The sequence below is a fragment of the Fukomys damarensis genome, unplaced genomic scaffold (genome assembly GCF_012274545.1).
Source record: "Fukomys damarensis isolate Sample0158 unplaced genomic scaffold, DMR_v1.0_HiC HiC_scaffold_13, whole genome shotgun sequence".
NCBI classification, from domain to species: Eukaryota; Metazoa; Chordata; class Mammalia; order Rodentia; family Bathyergidae; genus Fukomys; species Fukomys damarensis.
Genome location: NW_022900925.1, coordinates 22,962,404 through 22,990,008, shown reverse-complemented (window position 1 = coordinate 22,990,008; position 27,605 = coordinate 22,962,404). Strand labels below are relative to the sequence as shown.

Sequence of the window (27,605 nt, the reverse complement as noted above, 5' to 3'; positions counted from 1 at the left end):
CCAAGTCCCCAAGAGTTCATCTATCTCCCTGCACAGCACCTCCATGTCCTCAGATTTTGTTTGGCCCTTCCACCTTAGCCTACCCTACACCTTGTCCCCAGTGGGTTTTTTGAACCCCACCTTTGTCCCACAACAGATTTAATGACAGTTCTAAAGGTCTTTCAAATAAGGAGAATGAGGCATTCTGTGGTTTTCACAACTGCACTGGCACCTTTTATGTGGGAGTATTCCAACTTTCCCATCTATGTGTGCCTTTGTGTGAACAGATACTGACCACAGATATGGTCCTAACTGGATGTATCACTAAGCACTCGCTACGTGGCAAAATCGGCACGGCCTCTTACATTCATCCTCCTTTCTCATTCTTGTAAGCTGATGGGGTAGGTACTATTTACACTATTTTCCTGTTTACTTGGCAAGTGGTGTATTATTTCCCCAAAACCTCATAGCCAAAAATGGGCAGGAAAGAAGTGTTTAAATTAAGATTCAAAGCCAACAGGTTTAATGCCAAAGCCCATACTTTATTTCCCATGTTTAATCTGCAAATTTCAAACTTACATATATTTACAAGAATATACCTATATAATCTTCATCCAGGTTCAAATATTAACATTTTCCCACTGTTCATGAGGTGGTGGGGAGTGATATATACATTTTCTGATTTTTTTCTGAATTTTTGGAAGCTGCAGTTGAGATTTCCTTTCAACTCTAAAAATTTCAGTATGTATCTCCTAATAACATGCTACATGACTAGAAAATGGGTAACACACTCAGAAAACTTAGCAAAAAGACACAATATTACTAATACACAACCCATCATCAAATTCCCCCAGTTGCCCCAACAAAGTCCTTTATAGCAGTTTTTTTTTTTTTAATTCAGGATTCAATTAAGTATACACATTGAATTTAGCTATTGGGCCTTCTTAGTGTCCTTTAACATACTTTTTGTCTGTAAATGTGTCGACATTTTTAGGAGTTCAAATCAGATTTTTGTCAAATGCTTCTTAATTTGGATTTGCCTAATTACTTCCACATAATCATATGCAGGTCAAACACTTTGGTGGGAAACCATTTGGGTGGTTTTGTCTTTCTCAATACATCCAGCAAAGTATATCATGTCAGCTCACTGGGAATGTGAAGGGTGCTGATTTAGTAGCCCGTGTGTTCTTGTCACAGTAAGCTACCTGCCAGGCACTGAGCTAGGCACTGAGCGGGGAGCAGGAGTGGGGAGACCACAACTGAGAGGTGAACAACCACACGTCACAGTCTTCACCTTTAGGAAACTCAGTCCGGTGAGGATGATGGCCCCATGGACATATAAAACATAGGACAAGCACTTAAAGGGAACCAACTGTACCAAAGGATATGGCCACATTGTGTGCAAGGGGGTGTGTTAGTTATGTTCTCTCATTGCTGAGACAAAATATTTGACACTCAAAGTTGAAAGGGAAAAGGTTTATTTGGCTTACAGTTTGTAGAGGTTTCAATTCATAATGGGCTGGCTCCAAGGCAGAGTGGCAAAGGGGGAACAGTTCATGGTGGTGAAAGCAGAAAAGGCAACAAGAGAACTTAACAATGACTTTCTGACACTTTTACCCCTTCCAGACTACCAGGATCAGAGCAGTGCAAAACCAATCACTCGTGTGGCTTGGTAATTACATGCCCTTAAGCCCACCATCACACACTCTAGATTCAGCCTCACCGTAAGACTGCATGAGGCTTTGGGGGGACATCTCATTGTGGCAGAGTAGAGCCACTCTGTGCTGTAGCCAAGTGTTACAGCTCAGTGTCACAGCTAGCTCAGAGGCATGCTGAGAGTCACAACTCTTGTGTTGCAGCCAAATGCCACAGCTCAGAGGCATAGCTGAGCTTTACGTATCAGTGTGGCAGCTCTGGAACACAGCTCTCATAATTTGAAGACTAGAGTATCTGATGGTTAGTTGAAGAGGTGGAGAAAGAAACTGTATTACACCAGTGAGCCACAGCAGGCTCAGACTCCTCTGAGTGCTTTACCACAAAAGAGAGCCTCCTTATAGAGGGAGCTACAGGGTAGGCGAGCATGCTCACTGAAGCAAAGGGGTGTAGTTACAGAACATTCCTGAAATACATTCAGTGTGAGGATGTCTCACTGAAGCAGGAGACTGGAATTACAGAACCTTCTTGTAAAGGGGCAGAGCGTAACAGAACATTCCTGAAAGGTCACACAATTCAAACAGTCACAAACCATTTTGAAACACTGGGCAGGAGCCCAGCAGCACAAACTTGCACATTTCCAAAACAAAACATTCTGTGGAAGAAAAACAACATAAAGGCGAGGCAAGGGCCTGTCTTACTGTATAGCATTTCTTTACCAATGCAGACACAAGCCACAATAGGGTTACATCACTGAGCAGGTGGGGCAGGGAACATGGGGAAAAAACAAAACTTCAGAGGTGAAATTAATTTATATGGAGTTTGAAAGATTTTAGTTAACAGTTTAACAGGTAGAAAAGGAAGAAAAGCTCTGGTAGGCAGAGGGAACAGCATATACAAAAGTAGGAGGTGTAAAAATCAGCTCCTTGCCATACATACAGTCTCTTGCTGCCAGAGGCGGTGAGTATATAAAAAAGGCTTTCCTATTCCCTGCCATTTTCTTTGTGTTTTTGTTTGTTTTGTTTTTTGGTACTGGAATCAAACTCGGGACCTTGCACTTGAGAAGCAGGCGATGGAACCACTGAGCTAAATCCCCAGCCCCCTGCCATTTTCTTGATTTGACTAATTCTAAGAAAAACCCTAAATGCTCTGACTTCTTTATTAATGTCTCACCACAACCCTGTAGTTAGCCAAGCAGGCATGACTCTCCTGGTTTTTCAGATGAAGAAAGTGAAGCTCAGAGATGTAAAGTGACCAGTTCAGTCCACAGGCCAGTAGCGGCCAGGGGTGGGGCTCAAGAATGGAACTAGGGGGTTCTATTTACCAAGGCGATCTGGTTGTTCAGCACTTGGAAGCTTCTGCCTTCGGAAGTCTGTTCACCTTACTGGTCCCTCTTGCACCAGAGAACGGGTCTTCTACAGTTGTGTGCTCTTTCCCCCACAGCCCTAAACTACCCATTTCCCAGGTTCCCTCTGGCTCCACCACAAGAAGAAGATGGTCGATGAAAAATTAGTTGACATCTTTGAAATCTCCAGGTCAATGTTCATGTATCCATGGCTGGAATATCCAGACAGGACCAAAGGTGAGGATGGAATGGGCAGGAACAGAGCCAGGTGCAGGGGTCTGTAAAAGCAAGGCTACCCAAGGCCAGGTATTTAGCACAGAGGCGCTACCACCTGCCTCGAAAGTGACAAGGTCCTGAATTCGATCCCTGGTACCAACTCTTGCCCTCCACCCCCGCCAAAGACGACAACAAGCAAGGCTACGTTGCTCCCAATCCCGGGCAACGGGCTGAGTACAGCAAATCCATAGGACAAGTCTTGGACACATTGATGGTATCCCACAGCCTTCAAGGTAAGTGTCTAGCTCCTCAGTAGGGCTTACAAGGTCCTCTGAAAGTTAGGACATCTATCTCCCACATCTGTACCCTGACCTGCACCCCAACTCTCATACCTCCAAGTCTTTGTATAGGATGTTCCCATGCCTAATGCTTTTTCCCCTTATCTGTATGGCTAACTCATGCTTGTAATGAGATTTGACTTGCATACTCTCTTTCTGAGAAAACTTCCCCCGTCCTCCCAGCCAGATTAGGTGCCTCTCTGGAATGCCATCTCTACCTCCCTCCATGTTTCCCTCTGTTGGTCACTAAGAAACATTCCTGTCTCATCAGCTAGACCACTGGTTCTCAAAATGGGGTCCCAGAAGCAGCAGCACCATCTTTGTTAGAAATGCAAATTATCAGAGCCTACTCCAAAGGTAGTGAATTAGATACTAAGGGGAATGAGTCCCAGAAATCTGTGCTTTAACAAGCTCTCCAGGTGATGCCACTGCACATTCAAGTTTGAGAAACTGAACAAGACTAATGGTTTTTACCCTTAGCTGAATATGTGAAACCTCTGGGGATCTTTTTAGCATGTCTAGGCCCCATCCCCACAGAATCTGATTCAATTAATCTGATGCAGGTCTTTATAAACAAAGTGCCCCCAAATGACTCTGATACGCAGGCAAGATTGAGAATACCCTGCTAGGCCTGAGTTGCTTAAACTTCAATTACATAGAATGACCTGGGGATCTTGTTCCAGTGAAGATCCTGGCTCAGTAGGTCTGAGGTGGAGCCTGAGACTCAGCCTTTCTGAGATACTCCCTGTGGTTCTACAGACCACAGCAGCGAGGCACTAGAAGACTATGAGATTCAACTTAAGGACCTTAACTTACCTCCCTGGTACTTGGTAAAATACCCAAGGTTAGTACTCAATGTTGAGTAGATGAATACCTCAATGAATGATTCTTTAACTGACCTTTGTATCTGCCATCTTAGTTGTATCACATACATACTCTTACCCTTCTTGCCAGAATTCAGAAAAGCCATGGCTCCTATTCACCTGCCTTTGTCCTGCTATAAGGTAAGACCTCTAATTTTTGCTACCCTGAGAACTATGTCAAAACAGGAGGGCCAACTCACAGCATCCTGACTTTCACCCCCAGAGGTGCCATTAACATTGTGTGAGCTTGGAGAAGTCACTCTCTCTAAGCCTCGGGAGCTGCCTCTGTCACAGGCCAGCCCCTGCCTACCCACCTTGTATGAGAAAGTCTGCAAAGCCAGGCCTAGGCAGGGAGTGCTTACTAACAGGGTTCAGATTTATTAGTTAACATGTAGATCCTCAGGCTTGCCAGATAAAATACAGTATTCGATAAATTTTAAATTTCAGATAAACAATGAGTGGAATTATATAGTATAAACATGTCCCAAATATTTCACTTGTTACCTAAGATCCAAATTTAACTCAATATCCCATTCCATTCTTTTGCTTGTTTTTTGCCGTATTTGGAAACCCTACTTTACCATGAGTCAATGCTTCACTTTCTGAAGTCATGGAAGTCACTTGAAAACTCTCAATATGATTTTTTTCAGTCACTAAGCTGGGAACCACTGGCTGAAACCCCGTCCCCTATTCCCCAGACAGATCAGTTATAAAGACAGGAAGGCTTGAAAAGAGAAAGGGATGGTTCTCAGCCAAATCTTCAGAAAAGGCTCCTGACACATCCAAAACCATCCACTATGTCAGAGTTGTAGAACACAGCTAAAAGCTGGGGATGTAGTTTAGAGGTAAAAAACATGCTTTGCCTGCCTGCATAAGGCACTGGGTTAGATCCCCAGCAACCACACACAAAAAAGTTATAGTTAAGAGATAGATTTGGAGAAAGTATGTTTTTCCAACTAACTTGCTAAGTTCACAAAGACAAGGGAGACAATTACATTCCTAGTACATAGAGCTTAGCATATGGTAGGTAATCAATAAATATCTGAATGAGCAATAGCCTGTCTCTTCCCCGCCTTTAATCTATAACTACCCCAGCCTTCCCATTCATTTCCCTGCTCAAATGTCCTTTTGAAAGTGCACCACGACCCTCAATGGGCCACACTGTGACTCAGATCAATGTATAGATCACTTCAAAATCTTTCTCTCTTCATATCCAAACTTGGGAGAGGAACAGAACAAGGATTATTAGCTCCGTTTAACAGATAAGAAGACTAGTAGAGTGAAGTAACTTCTTGCCCAAGTTACAGTACAGGTTACACGGTATCTGCGAGTTCGCCAGAATAAAGGCTTAAGGTGGTCTCACCCTGCCCGCTCAATCCTCCACTCCCCTTCGCCTGACTCCCAACACTCACCTCTGCCATTTGTACCCCCAGAAACCAAAGGAAGAGCTTCCTCCAAGTCCAGAGCGCTGGAGGCAGCACCCGAGCAAGCCCAACGCAGTCCCTTACTGCTACTCCAAGAAACCCGAGGTCTACACACACTGGCACACCCTGTATGACCAGCGAAAAGAAAGGGAGGCCCAGAAAACCTCACTGAAAAGGAGAGGCCATCCTAAGTATGCTCTATCCACCTCCATTATTCTCCACAACTTCTAGGAAAAGAGGAAGATCTAGGAGGGGTGGGCCAGGGCGAGCAATGTATCAGTCCACAGGTCCAAAGGAGGACCCCGGGGTAGAAGGGCAGCTTGGCTGGGGGTAGATACCCCTGAGCCCTCATGTCTCTCTCTGGGGCTGAGGCCCTGTGGCAAAGGTGGAGCAGTGACTGAGGGAAGCAAAAAGGGGACAGAGGCTTCTCCTGCAATTTCTCACACAGGAACCTCAAAGACAGTGCCCAAAAATTCCACCTCCCCATGAGCAAGTTGACTATAAAATCTCAGGTAGGATCTGGGCCCATAGAGCCTGACAGGGATCCTCTGAAGTGGCAAAGACTAAAGGTGAGGACCATGGTGGGAAGGGGAAAGAGGAGACTCCCTGCCTATGGGTGCCTTTACCGTTAACTTCACACCACCCTTCAGCTTTAGTCCCCCCCTGCAAAGCCTGGGCCAGGGGGTTGGGGATCAGATCAGCTGAGTTCCTTTCAGTTTGAAGTTTATTTTTCCTTTTTTCCTTCCTGGCTGCCTTGGATGGGTAGGAGCTCACAAAAGCCTTGAAATCTCCTAGAGAAGATGATCAGTTCTATGCAACACAGGTGAGAACCAGCAAAGGCAGAGAGGGGTGGTTACAGCTAGGAGTTAGCTCAGGCGAAAAGAACCTAGAAGCTAGAGCGGATGGTGGGAACAGGGGCCGTGTTCTAAATATAAACTCCAGCCGTGTCAAGATGGTAACTCCTGGGGGTCATGGCCACAGTCTCTCCCCTTTCCTTTACCCCTCTTTCTGCAGGCTCTGGGGTACCATGGCATCAATGACAAGTTTATTATGAAGGCACTATGGCAGGTGGTGAGTCTAGGGGCTGCATGGAGTTTAGGAAAGGTGCAGAGTCTGAGGTGTGTAGAGGGTGGGCACGTAGGCCCAAGAGAAGACTCTCCAGGGTACAGGACTGACAGGTCAGATCCAATGAGGAAAGAGCCACCAGCGCGTGACACATCCCCACCCCATGCCTTTGGCCAAAGAGCAGCTGGAAGATCCCCTTGGTCTAACAAAACACTCTGGGCTGAAAAGCCAGGAAAGAACTGAGCCTGAGTTAATTATCTTCAACTGAAACAACACTCCAGGCTTATAGGTCAATTTACAATTGGGAGCATATATTCTTATTGAGAATCTCACTTAAATCTTACAACACTGGGAAGTTAGTAGTGCCAGTATTTTTCTAAGAAAATAAAAGCTCTGAGAATCCAAGCCTAAGTGGCTATTAAATGCCAGAGAGAGATTCAAACAGAAGTCTAACTGCCGGGTTCAGTGTTCCTTCCACTGCACTAACCTGTCTGTCATGCATTTGAGTACAGACAGGTCACTTTCTAGATGTAGTCTTCTCTTTCACAAAATGCAAAGCTGAGAAAGGCCCTACAACTCTGACATTCTGTCACTTTGTTATGTTAAACCCCTTACTTTCTAAATCAGGCCCAAACTGGCCCAAAGAAAGTGAAGAATGAGGCCTATGAACCCTGGCTGTGCTGGGTGAGTATGCTGCCTCTCTGGGTGGGCAGCTGAGGGTGGTGCAGCCACCTTTGTGAAAGGGCAGGAGGAAATGCAAGGAGTGCCCACTCCAACCTAGCATTTGGCAGAGCCTAAGAATTATCGCAGGTACTGCGGGGTAGAGGAAGATGGGGCAAAAAGGGAGACAGAGATACAGACAGACAGAGACAGAAAAGGCCAGAGAGAGAGAGAGAAACTCCAGAAACTGTTCATGTTCAACCAGCTGCTCTGGTGTCCTGAGAGAACAGGCAACAGCCCAGAATGTAGTGCTTGGAACGTCTTAGAGTACAGTGGAGTTCAATGGATTTTTGTGGCTGTGTGTCACCTGATGACCCTGCTCTATCCAGGCTGCATGAATAAGCGTGTGGTCCATGCTCTCATCCAACAACTGAAGGAGGAAAGTAAGGTTCAAGGGATGGAAACTCTGACAAGGCTGCGAATGGCTCTGAACTCCTGGGCTTCTGACCCTGAAGACAAGGTGAGTGCAAGGAGTCTATAACTGCGGCAAGGCAGCTCAATGTAACTGACAGGTTTGGTTGCAGTCTTGGTCAGAAATAAGATAACCTAGCTCTCAGCTTTAACAGGAGACACTATCTTTGTCCGAGTTCTCTCTAGAATTGAAAAGATGCACATCGCTTGTGCTGCACAGACTAATCAGATAACCTCTGAAAACCCAGAAGCAGAGCCAGGTTTTTTCATCTTTATAATGGAGGCGGTAAATGTTTTGCAAAAGATTAAATGAGATGTTATCAGATGAGATAACATATCTAGAATAATGTCTGTTTTTTTACATGGTGGTCATCGTTATAATCTCTAAAATAACCTGTTGAAGCAACATTTGTCAAGAAGTAACAGGGACCAAGAGAGTTCTGACACTGTTTTCCTCCTTTAAGTTACTCCTCTGATTCTATCCCTGCTCCATCTGAACGAGAACCCATCATACATCCATTTATTCAGCAAATACATACTAATCAGCTAACATATGCCAGGTACTGTCACACATCAGAGAACCAAACAGGCAAACACCCCTGCCTTTGTAAAGCATGCATTCTATGGTGGCAAACACACAATAACCAATAAATTAACTAGAAAATTGTACCATGTGTCAGGGGTGCAATGGGGAAAATTAGGTAACAGTGGGAAAGTGACAAGAAGGGATGGTTTGCAACATAAGTATGGTAGACAGAGATCTCATTTTACTTTTTTTTATTGAGTTTATTGATACTTTTAAAGTATACAGTACAGTTACATTCATCATTGGGACCTTGTCTTTACATGATCAGGCAAACACCCCTGCCTTTGTAAAGCATGCATTCTATGGTGGCAAACACACAATAACCAATAAATTAACTAGAAAATTGTACCATGTGTCAGGGGTGCAATGGGGAAAATTAGGTAACAGTGGGAAAGTGACAAGAAGGGATGGTTTGCAACATAAGTATGGTAGACAGAGATCTCATTTTACTTTTTTTTATTGAGTTTATTGATACTTTTAAAGTATACAGTACAGTTACATTCATCATTGGGACCTTGTACCTTTACATGACAGATCTTGGTTCTCATTTTTTACCCATATCCCTGCCCTCCCTTCACCCCCTCCACCTCCCCTATTTACAAAGACTTTGTTTACATTTTTTCCTTTTCTCCTATTTTTTCTTTTCCCCTACCCTTCCCACTTCCCCTACACCTTTACAGAGATCTCATTTTAAAAGTGCACTTGTGGGCTAGAGTTTTAGCTCAGTGACACCATGCCTGCCTCGAAAGCCTAAGGACCTGACTGAGTTTGATCCCCAGTATCAGGGGGGAAAATGGTGCACTTGAACAAAGCTGTCTTCATTACTTTTCTCATTTCTGGGACAAAATACAGTTCAGTTCAGTTTGTATAGGTTTCTAGTCCTTAGTCAGCTGGCTCCAAGGCAAGGTAGCATGGAGAGGGGCTTCACACAAGAGAAACCGTTCATGGTGTAGGCAGAAGGCAGCAAAGCAACAAGCAACAAGCCTGACTTTCCGTTTTATTCCATCCAGGATACACCCACCCACACCCAGGGTATGCTTCTGTTTTCAGTAAATCCATTCATCCACACCCAGAACTATACTCACTCCAATCAGTGGACCAGTATAACACCCCCTAGATCCATCCATCCAGTCCAAACAGCCCTACCTATGAGCATATGAGGCTTTGAGGGGACATACAGATACAAGCCATAACAAAATCCATGAAGGTGAGAGAGTTAGCTTTACAGGTTTTTGAGAGAAAGGTATTCTGAGCCGAAGGACCAGTCAATACAAAGACAAGAGCATGCTTGGCATAGTCAGGGAACAGCAAGCAGGCCAAGCAAGCAAGCGTGGCAAGTGAGGCAGGAAGAGAAAGCAATAGAAGTGAAGGCCAGGTCAAAGAATTTAACAATAGACTAGAACACAGATGTGGCTTTGGGCTTTTATTCTGAGTGGAATAGGGAGCCTTTAGAAGTCTTTGAGCAAGCAGTAATGTGATCCAACTTAGGCCGAAGCCAAGGTTTCTGGCCTAGCAACTGAGAGGACATAATTGTCATCATGGTTGAGAAAACTGCAGGGAACCAAGTTTGGAGGTAACAGCCTAAGTTCAGTTTTGCACAAGTTATGTTTGACATGTCTTTTGGAATTCCAAGGGAGAGACAAAGTAACAATTTGGAGTTTGCAAGAGAAGCCTGAACTTGACGGAGAAATTTGGGAGTTGCTAGCATATAGCTAAGAGTGACACTAAACTAGATAAGATCACCAAGGAAAGACCAAGAATCTACTGTTGAGAGACATTCCAGTGTTAAGAGGTCAGGGAGAAAAGGAGGAACTGGTAACATGTGAGAAGTAGCCAATAAGACTGGAAGACAATCCCAAGTGTGTTGTTCGGAAAATCAAAGAACATATGTCAATAAAATACCATATCAAGGAGTATAAGAAATGAAAATTGACACGTGGCTTTAACAATATGGAAATCACTGATTATCTTAACAGAGCCATTTTAGCGGGGTGACGGGGCTTTAGACCTGATCAAAATGGGTGTAAGAGACTGGGCAGAAAAAAAGTAGAGATAGCAAAAATGGACAACTGAGTCTTACAGAAAAGGGCAACAGTTGCCACTGGAAGTGGAGTGTAGAAACAAAGAAAAATAATCATGTTTCTGTGCTAAGAGATAATGATCCAATAATTAGAAAAATGATTTTGATGAGAATGAGAAGAGCTGCTACAAAAACGTCCTTGAGTAGATGAGAGGGGATGAGATCTCTACAAGTGGAGAGACTGGCTTTAGATAGATGGGTATATAATTCATAACAAGTGAAAAAGAAGAAGTCAGAAGTAATAGGAGGTATCTAAGTAACTTATTTTCTAGTTGCTTGGTTTTTTTTGGTGAAAGAAAGCAAAGTTACCACCTGAGAGTAAACAAATAAAGAAGTTGTTAAGAGGCTCTGGAGGGAATGGGTATAAATCAAGAGAAGAGAAGAGACGGGAAAAACAGTACGATTAGCAAGAAGTACCAAGGATCTCCCTAAGGTTTGTGTACACAAATTTAAAGCAAGGTTAGTCATTGTGACTATGTGATTTTTCTCCATGAGGTGCAAGCACAGAGTAAATGGAGAGTTCTACTTAACCAGGCCTGTGGTTTGGCCAAGGGAGTACAATGAAGTAAGAGAGGTAAAGGAGGGTGAAGCAGGGGAATGATTATAATAGGACCATGGAATTTAAGCTGAGTAGAGGGAAGGCAGGGATCAGCGACGACGAGGTGGCAGTTTCCATGAATTGCTAGTCCTTTACGGAACTGAACAACTGGCACTAAGAGATGAGCTGGAGAAACAGGAGGTAAGATTCAGAGTGGGACCCATGAAATGGAGATTATGGAGACGTTGTAGTTGTAATGATGAGGTCATCCATTGGATTAGTGGCTGAGGTAGAGTGGAGGATAAAGTTTTTAAAAGTGAAGTGTTAGATCAATTATGTGTATATTTTTTAAAACACTAGAATTAAGATAGCAGAAATGTTAAAAGAAGTAACAGTGATCCGTCCATAAGATACAGTCACACAGAAATGAGAAATGATCTCAGAGCAAGTAGGTGACAGCTCAAACAAGGGGACATGGGTGAAATAATAACGGGATGGCATGAGATTTAGCAAGGAGAATGGTCTGAAGCGGTGATGAAATGCGTTCTAATAAAGCATGAAGCCTGGCTGAAAACACAGCCCGTTGGACCCACTGTCTCCCTCAGAGGACTCAAGTCAGGAATGAAGAAGAGCTGGTCCTTGTGCTGCAGACACTGATGAAGTCGTCCTCAGGTGAAGCAGCCCTCGAAGCAGCCCTGTGCTTGGGTTTCCTGAGGCCTTGTAGCAACATGGCCCAAGAGTTCTTACTGCAGTGCCTGTGCCAAGGGACCAAGACCCAGCAGATGAAGGTGTGAGGGGCAGGAGGCTGGGCTCCCTAGGGCACAAAGGCCAGTGCTGATTTACATGGGATTTGGATACTGGCATCCTTGTCCCAAAGAAAATAAGCCTTGGCTGGGAGCGGAGCAGGGTCCTCTGCGAGCTTAGAATATGCATGAGTATGAGGTTATATGGACAAGTGGGTGAGCATGTGTCTGTGTACACTTCATATGTGTAAAGGTTAATTTATGTACGTGTGCACACACAAACTTGTTTTCATTTAAGGCCACGAGGCAGAAAAAGGACCTCACCCATTCCCCACAGGTCTATGTCCAGCTCCCAAGTCCACCTGGCCTCCGGATGCCTCTAAGTATACACCTGTACACCCTGCCCCACCTCACCCCTCACAGGCACTTAGGATGTTGGTCAAGATCATGCATGTGCACTCTGCTGTAGTCACCAGGGCCATTCTGGCCCAGCTATGTTCTTCTAGTGTCATTGAGGTAAGCTCTGGACTGCCTAGTATTCTTCCTTCCTCGATACTAGGACACAGTTGGAGCATGAGAAAGGGGACCTATTTTTCACATTTCCTCCCAACCAGGACCGCTTTGAAGCCACTCAGATGCTCAGGACCATTGGGCTGGAACAGATCAAGGCACAGGGGCTAGAGAAACTCACATTTGACCTGCTCAAGTGGAAGACACACTATGAACCTTTCTTTGTGAGACCATAGCTCCCAAGCTCAGGAAGCCCAAGCTGTCCTTGTCCTCTCCCTTCTCTGGAGACCCTGACTCCTACCATAGCACCCCACAGTATCACACTCACCTTAACCTACTCCCTGTTCCCCCAGTGTAGCCCATGTCTTTAAGCCACCTTGCCTTCACTCACGCCCTTCTATTTAAAATACTTCAAGTTATTTATACTCCTCATTCTTCTGTAGGATAAAAACTGACTCAAAGGATTCACCCCCTCTCCTATTAAAATGCTATTTTTCTCCTTCAAGACCTGCCCAAATGACATCTGCTATAAGCTTTCCCAAATTGCCAATCAGACTCAACCTGGCCTTCCTCCATGCTTATTTTTATCTTTACTATAGCTTGCTACAGAACCATACACTTCTATAGACATTTTTCTAAAATGTAAATCAGATTCTCATCTTCGAAAAAAACTTCAGTGGCTCACAGTGTCCTCAGGATTGCTTAGTTTGCCTGGCAACTTAAGCCCTGCCTAGTTCTAGCTTCACCTGCACCACTGCCCCTCAGAGCTGTACACCAGCTATGCTTACAATGACCAAGTCCTGATTTGCACCTGCTATCTCAATGTTAATTATTCAGAGTGCTGCTAAGAATCTCCCTATTTTTGGCTTCTTATCCTCCTCACACTTTCTCTTAACTCCAATTTTGTCCATGCTCTCCCCTCTGTCCAGAAAACTTGCTCCTAAACACACACACACACACACACACACACACACACACACACACCCTTCCGCTGCTTAACTCTCTCACCCTGCAAATTTCAGCTGAGGCATTATTTCTTTCTCAAGGAAAGCTTATTACCCAGAATGAGTCAGAAAATCTTCCTATATGCACCCTATATCATGCTGATTGCCTATTTGTCTGTTTCCTCCATCAGACTATGAGCTCCTCAAAGTAGCGACCCTATTCAGAGTTTAATAAAGGTTTGTGAGGTACTCAGATGCCTCTGCATTTCTTCTCTGTTGTCCCACTCTGCTCCCTCTACAGGCTATGAGGCAAGCTGTGGCTGAAACTGTGGAAGAGCTCAAGATGAAGCCAATGATGATGAACTTGGTAGAGGCGTAAGTGGACTGGGCTAGGAGCTGCCAAATCCTAGGCCGGGGAAGGGAGCAGAAGAGTTGGGTGAGAACCTTGCTGCTGGAGCAGTTGCTCTTTGACCCCTGGGTTTTTGTTCATCTGATAAAGAGAGTTAATCACATTATTCAGGGTTGCTATAAAAGTCAAATTAATATAACCTGAAAGGAACTTTTCAAAGGTAAAGCTCTGGACAGATGAGTCCTGATCATTTAGTGCTTTGTGGCAAAGTACAGTACCTATTTTTTCCCTCCCATTCCCTTTCCTTACCTGAGAAAGACAGGGAAATGAAAGTTAACATTCGTATCAGCATTAGGCCCAACTCACTGTAGGACTGAAAAGCATCCTTCCCTGCTTAACTGGACAACACACTTTTACTCTCTCTGCAGGCAATTAATGAACCCAGATGCCACTGCTCGACAGCAAGCAACTGTCTCTTTGGTAAGGCAGACTGTGCTTCTCTGACTCAATTCCTGATATTTTGATGGCAGGGGGAATAATTAAATGAAGTCACAGAGGGAGGAAAGGGTTGAAAAGTTGGGGTAGGTTCATTTCAGAATTCTAGCTCTATCAAGCGTTCAGGATGCCAGAGATTTAGCTCAGTGATTTCACCGCCTGCCTTCCAAGTGCAAGGGCCCCAGTTCAATCCCGGTAAAAAGGGGAAAAAAAAAAAAGTTCAGGGTAACCTGTTCCTGCTTGGGGATGGGTGAGGTAAAACTTCAGGAGATGGATGTGAAGGTATTATTAATGCAGAAATTGTCTTGACTCTTTTGGATAAATAGGAACTGAAATCCATGTAGTGGCCTCAACTGGCAAGGAAAAAGTATCTCAGCTGGGAAACTCCTCCTCCTCTAGGCCACAAGGTCTTCCAAAGAGATCAGAATGGGGAAAAGGATGGGGCATCTTCCTGGGGCTGGCTACTTAGGCAGGTCACTCTACCTCCGCCAGGGTGTCCTGGGGATCCGGAGCCCACAAGTATTCCATCTGCTCCTGGACATGCTAGATGCAGAGGAGAACCAGGCTGTGAAGAAAAGTGTAAGGCCCTCCTGCCCTTTATTCCTCTTCTCTGTCCCTCCTTCCAATCTCTCCTTCCTATCGCCATGTGTTCCTGTCAGAAGGGAAATTGAAGTCCTCAGACAGTGTCCCTTGACCTGCTTTCCTTCCCTTGGGTGCCCCTATCCCTCCCAGTTTAATCCCAAAGTGAAAAAGCCCCAGGACCTTTGTTTCAACGCAGCTACAAGAAACATTAATCATTTGGGCCTCAACTCATCCCTGGATCCAAAAGAAGCTAAAGAACAAAGTTTTCTTTGTCTATGAAGCACCTAAAACCAAAATGAAGACAGAGCCTACACGGTTCCAGAAGGACCCTGAGAACATAGAAGAGTTAAATATCCAAGACTTTCAACTCACTAAGTTGAACCCTCTGTTTGTTACAAAGGCCTGCACCAAGGTAGATGAAAAGAAAAAGTTTCCTGACTTCCCATCCCATCTCTCTAAACCACAAAAACAAAAGCCAAAGACCACAGGGCCCTGGCAGCCAAAGATCAGGCAACAGCTCTGGGCCCTTGCTGAAATCTATAAATAGGTCAGCTCTTTGGGCCTGCTTTCCTCCTGAGGGTAGTTCTCATGGTACTGAGGAAATAATCCACACGTACCTTTCATGAATAAATGAGTGTCACAATACCTACAACCTCTCTCTGAGTCACTACTACTCTTCCTGAGAAGGTACACCAGAACCCAGGTCTCCTGGCTCCTGGATGGGTGTTCTTTTCACATAGTCACATGTCCTTGCATCAGAGGAAAGAAGGAAAAGAGAGCCAAAGCTTCCCTGGAAGGTCAGCCTATCTCCCTAAATCAAGTCCTTGTCTGAGCCCAGAATTTGATGAAAAAACTAAGCAGATGATCCTGTCTAGAAGCAGCTGCTGACAGGAAAAAAGGGGGGAAATGTTGGGAAGCTTGGTTGCTGGACCATTTCTTATTAACTTGACACCCGCACACACACACACACACACACACACACACACACACACACACACACACACACACATACACACCCCTATCCACCTCTCTATGGTCATCAGGAGATAATTTAGCTGCGAGCAGAGGCAAATAACTTTTCTACTGTATCTGCTACCTCGGTGCCTGCTCTACTCTACCTACCTCAGGGTCATTCCCTTTAAGAGATCCGATATACAATGCAAAGTGACATTTCAGTTTCCCTTCACTAACAGGACTGACAACCCCAATCCCAACAAGCTATAACCCTCCCGATCAAGAAAAGCCCTGGAGGAGAAGGATGCCTCAGATGAAACTTGCAGGGCGAGAGTTAACCAGCTAGGAGTAGCACCATGTGCCCATAAGCTCAGCCTCTAGGGAGGACAAGTCAGAAGAGCCTCAAGTTCCAGTCCAACCTAGGCATTTTAGGTGAGAACTGTCTCAAAATACAAATTAAGGGGTGTGGGTGTAGTTCATTGGTAAAGCACCTGCCTAGCATGCACAAGGCCCCAGTATCCTCAGTAACTGTTGGGGAAGAGAAGGGGAGACACATGACCAAACCCAGACTTTGAAGTCAGACTAGCTAATCCTAGTGTTTATCACTTATCTGATCTTTGACTTTGGCAAGTTAAAACTTCTCTGGTAAGTGTTTCACTACCTATAAATAAAATAATACCTACTACCTCAAAGTGCTCCTATAAAGATTAATAAAAAGCCTATCAGTGCCTGGCACTACATGGTAAACATTCAAACAGCAACATTTTTTTCTCTTTCTTCAATTTTGTCACGAGCCCTAATAACCAGAAGTCTAAAAAAGATTGTCTTCCACTATCCTCATCTACTCTCCTAATCATATTGGAGTTTTCCCATCAGGAGAAAGGTCAAATGGGCCCTCCCTTCCATTCATCACACCCCAGGTCTGAGCGCTTTACGTTCTTAATTCAGTGTAGTACACTGTTCAGATATATCTCCCAACCTGCCCTTTCTAAATTCGTGTTCTGCCTCCGAGTTTTAAGTAAAAAGTGGAAACATGGTTTCACTATCTTGGAATATAAACAGAAATGCCTGATGACTTCTCTGATAATGTGACTCAAGGTCCAATGACAGCAAAGACATTTATTTCCTCTCTTGCCTACTCTGCAGCTTTGGGTCCATGTATAATATACTCATATTTCCCTGAGCCTCAACATCAATAGGTACAAGAAGCACTGCCTTAACTATTTTATAGCTTTTCAATTTCTGCAAACTTTTGCCTACAGAAGGGCCAGGGTTTCTACCATCTAAATATACATTTTTAAAAATCCATCCATCTGTTAATGAAAATATAGGGCCTTTCCAAGATTTAACTATTGTGAGTTGTGCTGCTATACACATGGGTGTGTGTGTGTGTGTGTATATATATGTATGTATATATATGTATATATACATACATATATATGTATGTATATATATATGTATATATGTATGTATTTTGCCTTCAGATCTCCAATCCCCCAGAATACACACGCACGCACACACATACACACAAGCCAGTCTATATTTCTGGGTGTCTCCAGAGGGCATCTTATTAACTCCGCCAGATACCACCTCTAGTATCACATCAATTTCTAATTTCACCAATCCTCACCAGATTTAAGACAGCAACAAGCATAAACTTCATCACAATCAGCCATCTGGTCCACCAATGTACCAGTACTGTCCCAGAACCAAAGCATTCTAAATCAAACTCTTAAAAGCAGGCTTAATCCAAGCAATGGCCAACTTCTATGAATCCCAAGATGTCCACTCAACTCAACCCATCATGATCTTCGGAACTGGCCCTTGAACAGGATCCAAAATATAAGTCCCTCTTTTTTCTTTCCTCTGTTTCAAATCCTTCAAAGGCTACCTCCGAATGCTCCTTCTGATGGCCAAAGCTATTGTTTTGCATCTTTAGGTAAGTATCAGTGTCCAAGGGTGCTGTTCTTTAACCAGCCATACTACTCTAATCCACTTCCCCATTCCCTCATTCAATGCTCGGCCCTCAGTCTTTGCATTGCCCTCTGCACAGCCATCTAATACGCCAGCCCCTCAAATCCTTTATCTCAACTTCAGCAATCTACTTCCAGTCACTCCCAACATCCCTAAGAGCTGCTTCATCTCTGAAAATCTTAAACATCCTTTTATACCTAAACCTTCTAGCTGTCTGGTTCTTATTATACTCACTATAAAATCTTTCAACTAAGTTTTTTACTTCTGTACAATTTTATTATTCCCTCTTTTTCGCTTCCTACTCAGCCTGTCCCCTATCCACCAAATGGTATCGTATCTCTGCAATGACTCTACCCTAAATGGGTACAGCGGCTTGTGCCTGTAATCCCAGCATTTTTGGAAGCTGAAGATCACATGTTCAAGCTCGGTCTGGGCAATTTAGTGACTCAGCAATACATTGTTGGTTAAGGGGGTGGGGGTGCTTTGAGGATGTAGCTCAGTGAAAAGGCCCTGAGTTCAAATTTCTAATACCGGGGGGAAAAAAATCCAAAACAGCAAAAAAAATCCTACCCTTAACCAAATTACCTTTGTTCCTGTAACCATATTGCTGATCAAAGCTTAAGTAACCTATCCATACCTGCCTTCCTCCCTGAATATTCCCTCTTACCTTACCTGAGCTTACAGTAGGTAAGAGCACAGTATCTAAAGCCAAACAATTGGGTTAGAAGCCCAGCTCTATCACGTACTGGAGATGTGATCTTGGGGCAAGTTGCATACCTTCAATGCCTCTGCTCCTCACAGTACCCTCTGGAAATCCCCCTCCTAAAGATAAATCTAAATCATTTACTCCATCCATCCTTCTGTGAATTGTTCTCTATACTTTCTAACCTCATAGGATTGTCGAGTTTAAACAGGTTAATAAGACAGCCTGCTTATAGCGTTACCGCGAAGTAAACTGTTAGTCATTTGCTACTGTACCTATCCTTACCTCTAATTACTTTTTTTTTTTTTTTTTTGATTTTTTGAGACAAGGTCTCACTATGTAGTTGAGACTGACCTGGAACTCACTATGTAGTCCAGGCTGGCCTCAAACTCATAGCAATCCTCCCACCTCAGCCTCCCCGAATATGCTGGGATTACAGGTGTGCGCCACCACGCCTGGCTTCTAATTACTTTCTTTCAAGGTAAATCTACAGGTATTCCATATGCCATTCCTTCAAGAAGTCTGACCATGGGTCATCTCCATTTCCTTCTGAGCAGTATATACACACTCAATTCCCACCTACATTAAAGATAACTGCCCATACCCTGTCTAGCTGCTGCTTCCTCTCACATCACCTGATTGCTAATCACCCTTCATAATTAAAATCCTTGGGCTGGGGGTTTAGCTCAGTGGTCCCACCACCTGCCTCACAAGCACAAGGTCCTTAGTCCTGAGCGATCCCTGATACCAAAAAGAAAGAAAAGGCCTAAGATCCTTAAACAATTATCCACAGTACCTATCTCTCTCTCCAATTTCTATTATTCATTATTTCATTTTAGTCTGGGTTCAGAATTGAAATCTACAGCAAAACTGCTTTTATTTGGGTACCAGGGATTGAACTCTGGGTCTTGGGCTTACAAGGGAGACAGCAGAACTACTGAGCCGAATCCCTGACCCCTAAAACTGCTTTTACTAAAGTGGTGTTCAACGAAAGGCTGGCTCTACCCCTTTCCCCATAGGTGATGTCTGGCAATATCTGCAGACATTTCTGGTTGTCACAATGTGGGATAGTAGGTGCTAACTGGCACCTCATGGGTAGATCAGAGATGGGGTTAAATCTCCTACAATGCAGAAGGTAGCTTCCCACAAATAACCACACCAAATGTCAACAGTACCAAGGATGAAAAACCCTGAACTAAAGTAATTTACAACTTCCATACTGTTACATGTAATTAATGCTTTCTATCCTTTACAGGAGTTGGCCTGATTTAAGCACTTGATTTCATTAGCTTTCCCTTCTTAAAATCCACTCTTCCTTTGGGTTCCACTGACATCTCTGGTTATTGATGTTTTTTTGTTTTTGGTTTTTTTGAGACAGAATTTCACTATGTAGTTGAGACCGACCTAGAACTCACTATGTAGCCCAGGCTGGTCTCGAACTCAGTGATCCTCCTGCCTCAGCCTCCTGCGTGCTGGGATTATAGGCGTGTGCCACCAGGCCCAGCTGCTCAACTTTTAAGTACAGTACAATGAGTTACAATGGATCTCGAGTTCAAAATTGGGTTACAATCAGAATTTTTAATTTTAACTTAAACGACAAAAGTCTTGAGTTAATAACCCAGTGTTTAGTTCTGAAAAGGTAGACCTTGTAGGCCAGAAGCAGGTCCTAGTGGCCTACACACTCTTCCAAGGAGAGAAGACACCAGAGCCAGAATCCTGATGATCTTAAGGAAGGAGACTCTCCTTCCAAACAATAACCACCTTCCATTTCATCCTCCCTGCAAGTCAAAGATAACAGTATGAAATTGTTTCTCATAAACTAGGCACATTTTACAACTTTTTACCGAATACACCAGGAAAGTTATTGGTGTTTCTGGTAAATTATGTATTTTAACCTTTTATTATGAAAAGGTTAAGGGGTGCTTTGGGCAGATAGAACTGCATTATGGGTATTTCCATTAGTTCTTATGGGAAAAACTCTTGACTTACAGCCAGCTTGAGTTACTACCAGCCCTCGAGAATGAACTGAGTTCATTAAGTCAAGGGTCCACTGGATCAGCATCTCTCAAAATTCTGGCCCAAGCTACTCTCCCATAACTCTCAAAACTATAAGCACTCATGATTTTTTAAAATGCCCAGGCCTCATTTACAGATGTTTTGGGAGCAGAATCCAGACATCTTTCTGTTTCGTAAAACATCCTGAGTCTCATAAAGATAAAAGAAATACTCATGGATGGAGAACCATTGATCTAGGCAGTTTTATTTTAAAAATATTCATTCTCATCAATTCCCATTTATATTTTGATAATTCTCAAAATCTGTATCTGTAACATTCATTCATTTAATGTTAATTTTCAGTGAGTCCCTAACTCTATGCCTAATATTGTTCCAGTCCAGGCACTGGGGTGAAACAGTAAACACAGTTAAGGTTCCATACTCTGCTCAAGCTTATAGCCTAATGGAGGAAAATGAAATTTAAAAACATAAGACAGGCCGGGGATTTGGCTCAGTGGTCCCACCACCTGCCTTGCAAGTGCAAGGGCCTGAATTCGATCCCCAGTACCAAAAATCAATCAATCAAATCAAATAAAAAAACACAAGCAGCCAAGTGGAGTGGCACATGCCATCAACTCAGGAGGCTGAGGCAGAAGAATTGGCCTGAGTAATAGACCTGTGTTAAGGGAGGGTGGAGGGCAAAAGTCATGGAAAATGGAAAAATAAAAAATCAGGTTAGGTGTAGTAGTATGTCAGAAACTAGATTCCTCCTACCCCACTAATATTGCCATCCAACTAAATCTTGCAAACTTACCTCCTCATTTCTCGGGTCTATCAGGTATGTCCTACTGAGTTCAGGCCAATATACTCTCTCACCTAGCTTAGCATTCTATGTTCAGGCCAGCCTTCCCATAAGGCAGCATCATTTCAGCTGATACTATTTGTTTTGTTTTGTTAATTTTTTTCCCACCATTTATGTTTTAATGACTCCCTGTTTGGAGGCAGGTGAAACATGTAATGTAAGACCTTGGTCATAGAGTTTACCTCCTCAGTCTTGCCCTTAAACTCTTCCCACACAGCCTGCTCCCAATTCTCCATTAACTCCTAACTCAAGTTGTTAGTTTCCTGCTGGGAACACCACTTCCTCACCCAAGTCTGCGTATCCGGCCAATTTCTACTCTTCCCCCTCAAGATTCACCACACACCTTGTCCTGGTCCCACATGACTGTATTAAGTGTGCAAATCAACTCTCCTAAAACCTTGTACTTATGCTTATCAGAGCACTTATCAAACTGTGTTATCTACTTGAGAAGCATATAGCCAGTGTCTAATCCAGTGCATTGCTACAGTAAAGGTAGGATAAGAAGTTCTTTAATGAAGCCAGGCAAGGTAGAGCATACCTGTAATCCTAGCACTCAGGAAGTGGAGGCAGAAGGATTGTGAGTGCAAGGCCAGCCTGGGATATATAGGCTGCAAGGTCAGTTTGAGCTACACAGAAAGCCCGTCTCCAAAAAAAAGAGTTCCTGAAAGAACATCACACATACATGTATACGGAAAATTTAACTCTAGTTTGCTGAACCCTTCTTACTATCAACCTTCAAACTCCATATTCCCAGCATCTACATAGAACACTACTTTAAATAAATGTTTCTCAACTATAAACTGGCATTAAACAGACTATATAAACATCTAATAAGCTTTATCTAAATAAATATTCCCAGGGCTGGGAATTTAGCTCAGTGGTGCTGCCACCTGACTTGCAAACTCAAGGTCCCATGTTTAATCCCTGGTTCCAATAAATAAAGATATTCCCGGAAGTAACTCTCTTCACCTCACCAAGTAATGATCCAGCAGACTTGGACTGTGGCCCAAGAATCCATAATTTTAACAAACATCTCAGAAAATTCCAATTTGCAATATTATTCTGAACAAAGTAGAACTCAATAAATGTTGTTGAAAGTAGTATTTTAATTTACTGAAGCAGAATTCACTTCCTAATTCTTTAGGGTTAGAGTCTGCTATAACTGGTGCCTGAGTGTGACAGAAAAATGCACTAATGTACAAAAGTCCACAAAAACAAGCAACCTTTATTGCAGTATTACAAAACACTTTCCATTTTGGCAATATTTTACAATGCACTTTGCTTCAAGGGTTGGGAAGGACAAGGTTGGAAATTAAAAAGGGAAATTTCAACATTTCTAAAAGAAAAACTGTCCCAGCCCTCCCACCCAAATAAAAATCCAAATGTCACTTAATTTCACTACCCAAGAAGAGGCCACAAGGAAAGCAGCAGGCAAAACTCTGGCAATTTCAATGTGGATCATGTCAGAGACAAAGGAACATTCAAAACAGTCATCAGTATGGTCGGTTGCGCTGATCATTTCTATAATCATTTCTAGGAATGAAAAATAAAGAGCCAGACTAAATTCTAATTTTCTATCGAGGGAACATCAAACACTTCAGGGTGCTGGTGACTGACAAGAACTAGACAATTTCTTTTCTTTTTTCTTTCTTTTCTTTTCTTTTTTTTTGGTTTTTTGAGACAGGGTCTCACTGTAGTTGAGATTATCTGGAACTCACTATGTAGCCCAGGCTGGTCTCGAACTCACAGCGATCCTCCTGCCTCAGCCTCCCGAGCGCTGGGATTACAGGCATGTGCCACCACGCCCAGCTAAGAACTAGACAATTTCTGAAAGAATGACAACATACCTAATTTATTTCTATGTCCTTAGAATATAAATATTTAACTTACCAGGTTTGTCAGAGTTCCTAGAAGAAGCTTTGCTATAACTTTAGGAACTTTCCACCCAGAAAAAGAACTCCAAACCACTATAATATTTCCGATTAGAGATTATGCCAAGTCTAAATTCCAAAGAGAAGAGCGGCAATGGGAAATTCATGTTTGAATTCTGGATATGCCACTTTATTATGTAACCTTGGAAAAGTTACTTCACGACTTCATAAAATGGAAGGTACATCTACCTCCATAGAAGACAAAAGGACTAGTACTGAAGTATATAAAGACATCTGCCACACAGTAAGATTTAACAAACAGTAACTAAGCTACTAATAATCATCAATAGCTAACAATTATCCCACAACTGTTATACTCTTATACAATTCTGTAACAGAGGTATTATTAGCCCCCTTGAATAGCCGAGACTAGAGATAATCTAAAGGGTTAAGGAACTTGCCTAAAGTCACATAGCTAGTTAAGTGGGTGAGAGAACCCAGACTCTCCCAACTCCCGTGTTCCTAACTAAAAACTGTATTAATTCTCATTGCCCTGAACTGTCTCTGGTATACAGATCCTCAGTATAGTAAGCAAAGTTACTCTACATCACTGGCTCTTCAATTTGTTCTAACTCTGCACCACCATCAGTGATTTTCATCTCTAACAGGTACAAGAATCTCCAGAAAAACTGCAGGGTTACAATTATAATTTTATTTGGGGGAGGTGGGAATGTAGAGACAGGGTCTCATTAGATGGCCCAGGTTAGGCTCAAATTCTCAATCCTCCTACTTTAGGTCCCCCAGTACTGGGATTATAGGCATTTGCCATTACACCTGGTTTAGACCATTTGATTTAAAAAGAACACACTTATAAATAGTGTGCTCTCCCCTTACTTAAATCAAAACACACTTAGGCCAAAGATTTAGCTCTGTGCTGCCACCTGCCTTGAAAGTGCAAGGTCCTTGAGTTCGATCTCTGGTACCCAAAAGAGCAACAACGAAAAAAGAATATTTGACATAACTGTTTCAAGTTATCTGTTCATCTCAGTTAACTTTAACAATGATAAAACAGTAATATACACATATCCAGACAAATACAAAGATTTATGAGTAAACAAATTTTAGACTGCTAAGTAGGAAACTAAATGGAGAGTTGTCAACAAGAAATCTAACTTACAAAAAGTTAGATAAAAAATGAAAATGTAGCCAGGCTTGTACATGCCTGTAAACCCAACACTCAGAAGTCTGAGGCAGGAGGTTCCTGAGTTCAAAGCCAGTCTGGGCTATATAGTGAGACCTTGTCAAAAAACAAACCAACCAACCAACCAAAGAGCTCAAAGCCTAAAATCTGTATCAGTGAGGCAGAAAAGGTTACAAGTACATTTTATACTCACCTGCCACCCATTTTGCCTCCATAGCCACCTCGGTCTCCTCCATAGCCTCCACTTCTGTCTCCTCCATAGCCTCCACTTCGGTCTCCACCATAGCCTCCACTGCCGCCACCACCACGGTCTCCTCCATAGCCCCCTCGACTTCGGTCTCCTCCATAGCCTCCTCGGTCTCCTCCATAGCCTCCTCGGTCTCCACCATACCCCCCTCGGTCTCCACCATAGCCTCCTCGGTCTCCACCATAGCCTCCTCGGTCTCCTCCATAGCCTCCTCGATCTCCACCATAGCCACCTCGATCTCCACCATAGCCACCTCCTCGGTCCCCACCATAGCCGCCACTTCTGTCTCCACCATAGCCACCCCCACTTCTATCTCCACCATAACCACTTCTGTCTCCACCATAGCCGCCTCGATCTCCACCTCTGCCCCCTCGACCTCTGTAGCCCCTCTCTCCACCGTAGCCTCTCCCCCGGAAATCTGCAAAGTAGAAATGCAAACCAATGAGACCAGCAGAATGATGTGAAGCCTCTTTTTTAACAATGGTCAGAAGAAACATGTAGTTGGCATTAAAGAGCTGCCTACCTCCTCCTGAGGGACGAGAGTCCTCTGGTCTAGGCTCATTGCACTGATTACAGGAATTTCTTCGAGCAAAGTTCATATTTCCACATGATCTGAGAAAGGAGAGAAACAAAATGCTCCTAGATTGTTTCTAATGGATTCAAAACCTCTTTTTGCACTCTTCATCCCCAACCCAACCCCAACTTCTATTCCCACCAAAGAATTATTATATTAATTATATTAAATATAATACTTACGGATTAGGGCAAACCCAGTCCCCGTTTTTGGGGTCTCCACCTCTCCCCTGAAAGCCTCCACGGCCTCTATAGCCTCCACGGCCTGGGAAGGATTGGGTAAAGAGAAAAATCAATAGCAGGCATTATTACAAAAAGCACCAGATAAAAGAAATAATAGCAAGTATAATTAATGCCTGGGTAGCCCCCTCAAAATTAACCCTTACAATAGAATTCTGTAAGTCTTTGATACTTAAATTCAAAAAATGTAAGACCAGATACACAGTACAGTGTAAATAATGCACTAAAAACACTTTAAAGTGTACTTTCTACGTTATCTTACGTAAGAGTCTTAGTGATAAAAGAAGATAAATTCCAAATTTTGAGGAGATGGGTCCAACAGAAATAAAGAAGCTTAAGAATCAAGGAGCTTAAGAACTGATTAGATAAACTACTCAGTTATCACTTGAACTGTTCATGATTTCCACATGAACAACAAACTGCTATACAGCTTTCCAAAGAGATTTCTATAACCTTCTTCCACTACTTTCTCAATTACTAGGACACCTCATTTACCTCATCTATTTAATACCCACCCTCACTTTAACATAAAAGGAAAAAGTCCTAGGGAAAGGGATAATAGCAAATTCATGCAAACAGAAACAAAACACAACCTCAAATTCAAACCCTGTGTATAGTATCCATGCCTGTGAGTATCTCACCTCGACGCCCACCCCCACTTCCACTTCCTCTCATGAATTCAGGTCTTCGAGTGGCAAAGGACACTTTAATGATGTTGCCATGGAATTCTTTTCCTGAGCAAAAAGAAAATGATTTTGAAGAAAGGTTACTCACACACCTCCACCTCCCAACAAAAACATAAAACTATCTTAGGAATTTTTAGTTTCACTGGAATAATTGAAGTCCTCATAAAAATTCAAATACATTAGTGCTCCAAAGAGTCAAGGTAATAGTGCTAAAAGTGTGATACACAACCAACTGAACAAAGCAGATGTCACTTTTACTAGACTAAAAATAAAGACAAAATACACACATACACAAACCCACACCTAATATTGTACGTGAAAAGTCAACTGAGAAACCATATATGAAGTCACCATTTGTTTAAGGAAATGTGTGTGCACACACATGTATCTACACATTCACACATATGCTTGCATATGCACTGCCCAATATGTGCTTGCTTACCTACCAGGAGGACAAATAAGATCATGGTGGTGGGTGTGGGTGTGGGTGTGGGTGTGTGGGTGTGGGTGTGTGTGTGTCACGGTGGAAAAGAAACTGCATATTGTGTATTCCTCGTACCATTGAAATTTTACCTGTGCACATTTTATATTTAAAAACAATGTGTGGGGCTGGGAATGTAGCTCAACAGCACAGCACTTGCCTGGCAAGCTCAAGGCCCTGAGTTTGATTCCCAGTACCAAAAACTAAATAAATGTTTTTTAAAAATGTGTGTATACGCAATTACTTATATACACACACACATATTCTGCTGTCCTAAGGTCTTAGGGATAAGAATTAGTCTTTCTGCTTGATACTAAATAGGAGAATTTTATATAAAAGAACCCAAGGATTCATAAAATGGGTATAAATTCATGAGCCTTCACTCCCTGAAGAAAGCCCTCATCACTCTGGCAACTTCCCAAAATATTAGTTGGTATGACAAGTACTCTGACATAAGAACCAACTCACAGATCAGTATTCTAAAAATCATAATCCCTGGTTTAAAAAAAATAAAGAATAGAGATGGGAGACAGAATCATGATCCCTATGAAGAAACACATTTATTTATATTTTGGAAGGTATAGGGTATAATCTCATAAATGGAAGGGACTTCAAGTGTCTGTTGATCCAGTATGGTTAAATATTGCCTGAGTGAATCCTGACTGCCACTTTCTCTATGATCTTAGAAATTACTTCACTTCTCTGCACCTCACTTTCATCACATATAAAACAGGAACAGGGTACAAGTCTCATGGGGTTACTCTGAGAATTAACACATTCACAATTGGGCCACAATTCTGTGCCTCACTGCCAGGCAGCTTACACTACTGGTGGTACACATATGACTGTCCTGTTGGGTGGCTTTTTATTAATTTTAGTAGTAAAAAGACTGATACAAGGTCTAGAGTTTAGTCCCCGGTACCACAAAAAAAAAAAAAAAAAAAAAAAATAACGTGAATAAACACATGTTACCACAA

General features: G+C 42.9%; 2 protein-coding genes across 4 annotated transcripts in view; one reads left to right on the top strand and one right to left on the bottom strand.

The window, feature by feature from the left end:
* The first annotated feature begins 3,138 nt into the window (after nt 1-3,138).
* Heatr9 (HEAT repeat containing 9) lies at nt 3,139-15,388 on the top strand. The gene is given in 17 exon segments (XM_019207139.2): nt 3,139-3,214; nt 3,379-3,486; nt 4,486-4,535; nt 5,828-6,009; nt 6,267-6,387; nt 6,585-6,641; nt 6,833-6,889; nt 7,511-7,547; nt 7,550-7,567; nt 7,933-8,063; nt 11,824-12,006; nt 12,385-12,477; nt 12,576-12,695; nt 13,717-13,790; nt 14,193-14,244; nt 14,752-14,838; nt 15,038-15,388. Coding segments are annotated over 17 exon segments (1,764 nt in total). The 5' UTR covers nt 3,139-3,171.
* Nucleotides 15,389-22,739: 7,351 nt separating this feature from the next.
* Taf15 (TATA-box binding protein associated factor 15) overlaps nt 22,740-27,605 on the bottom strand; it is a 33,387-nt gene continuing 28,521 nt past the window's right edge. For 2 of the 3 annotated variants that reach the window (XM_010621751.2, XM_010621754.2), the window contains exons 12-16: nt 26,103-26,195; nt 25,405-25,486; nt 25,172-25,260; nt 24,595-25,066; nt 23,245-23,329 (exon numbers count right to left, since the gene is read on the bottom strand). In XM_010621751.2, coding sequence (XP_010620053.1) covers nt 23,260-23,329; nt 24,595-25,066; nt 25,172-25,260; nt 25,405-25,486; nt 26,103-26,195 — 806 coding nt within the window. In that variant the 3' untranslated portion in view covers nt 23,245-23,259. Of the gene's footprint in view, nt 22,863-23,244; nt 23,330-24,594; nt 25,067-25,171; nt 25,261-25,404; nt 25,487-26,102; nt 26,196-27,605 lie in introns of those variants that run through there. The other variant, XM_010621752.3, reaches the window with a different exon arrangement.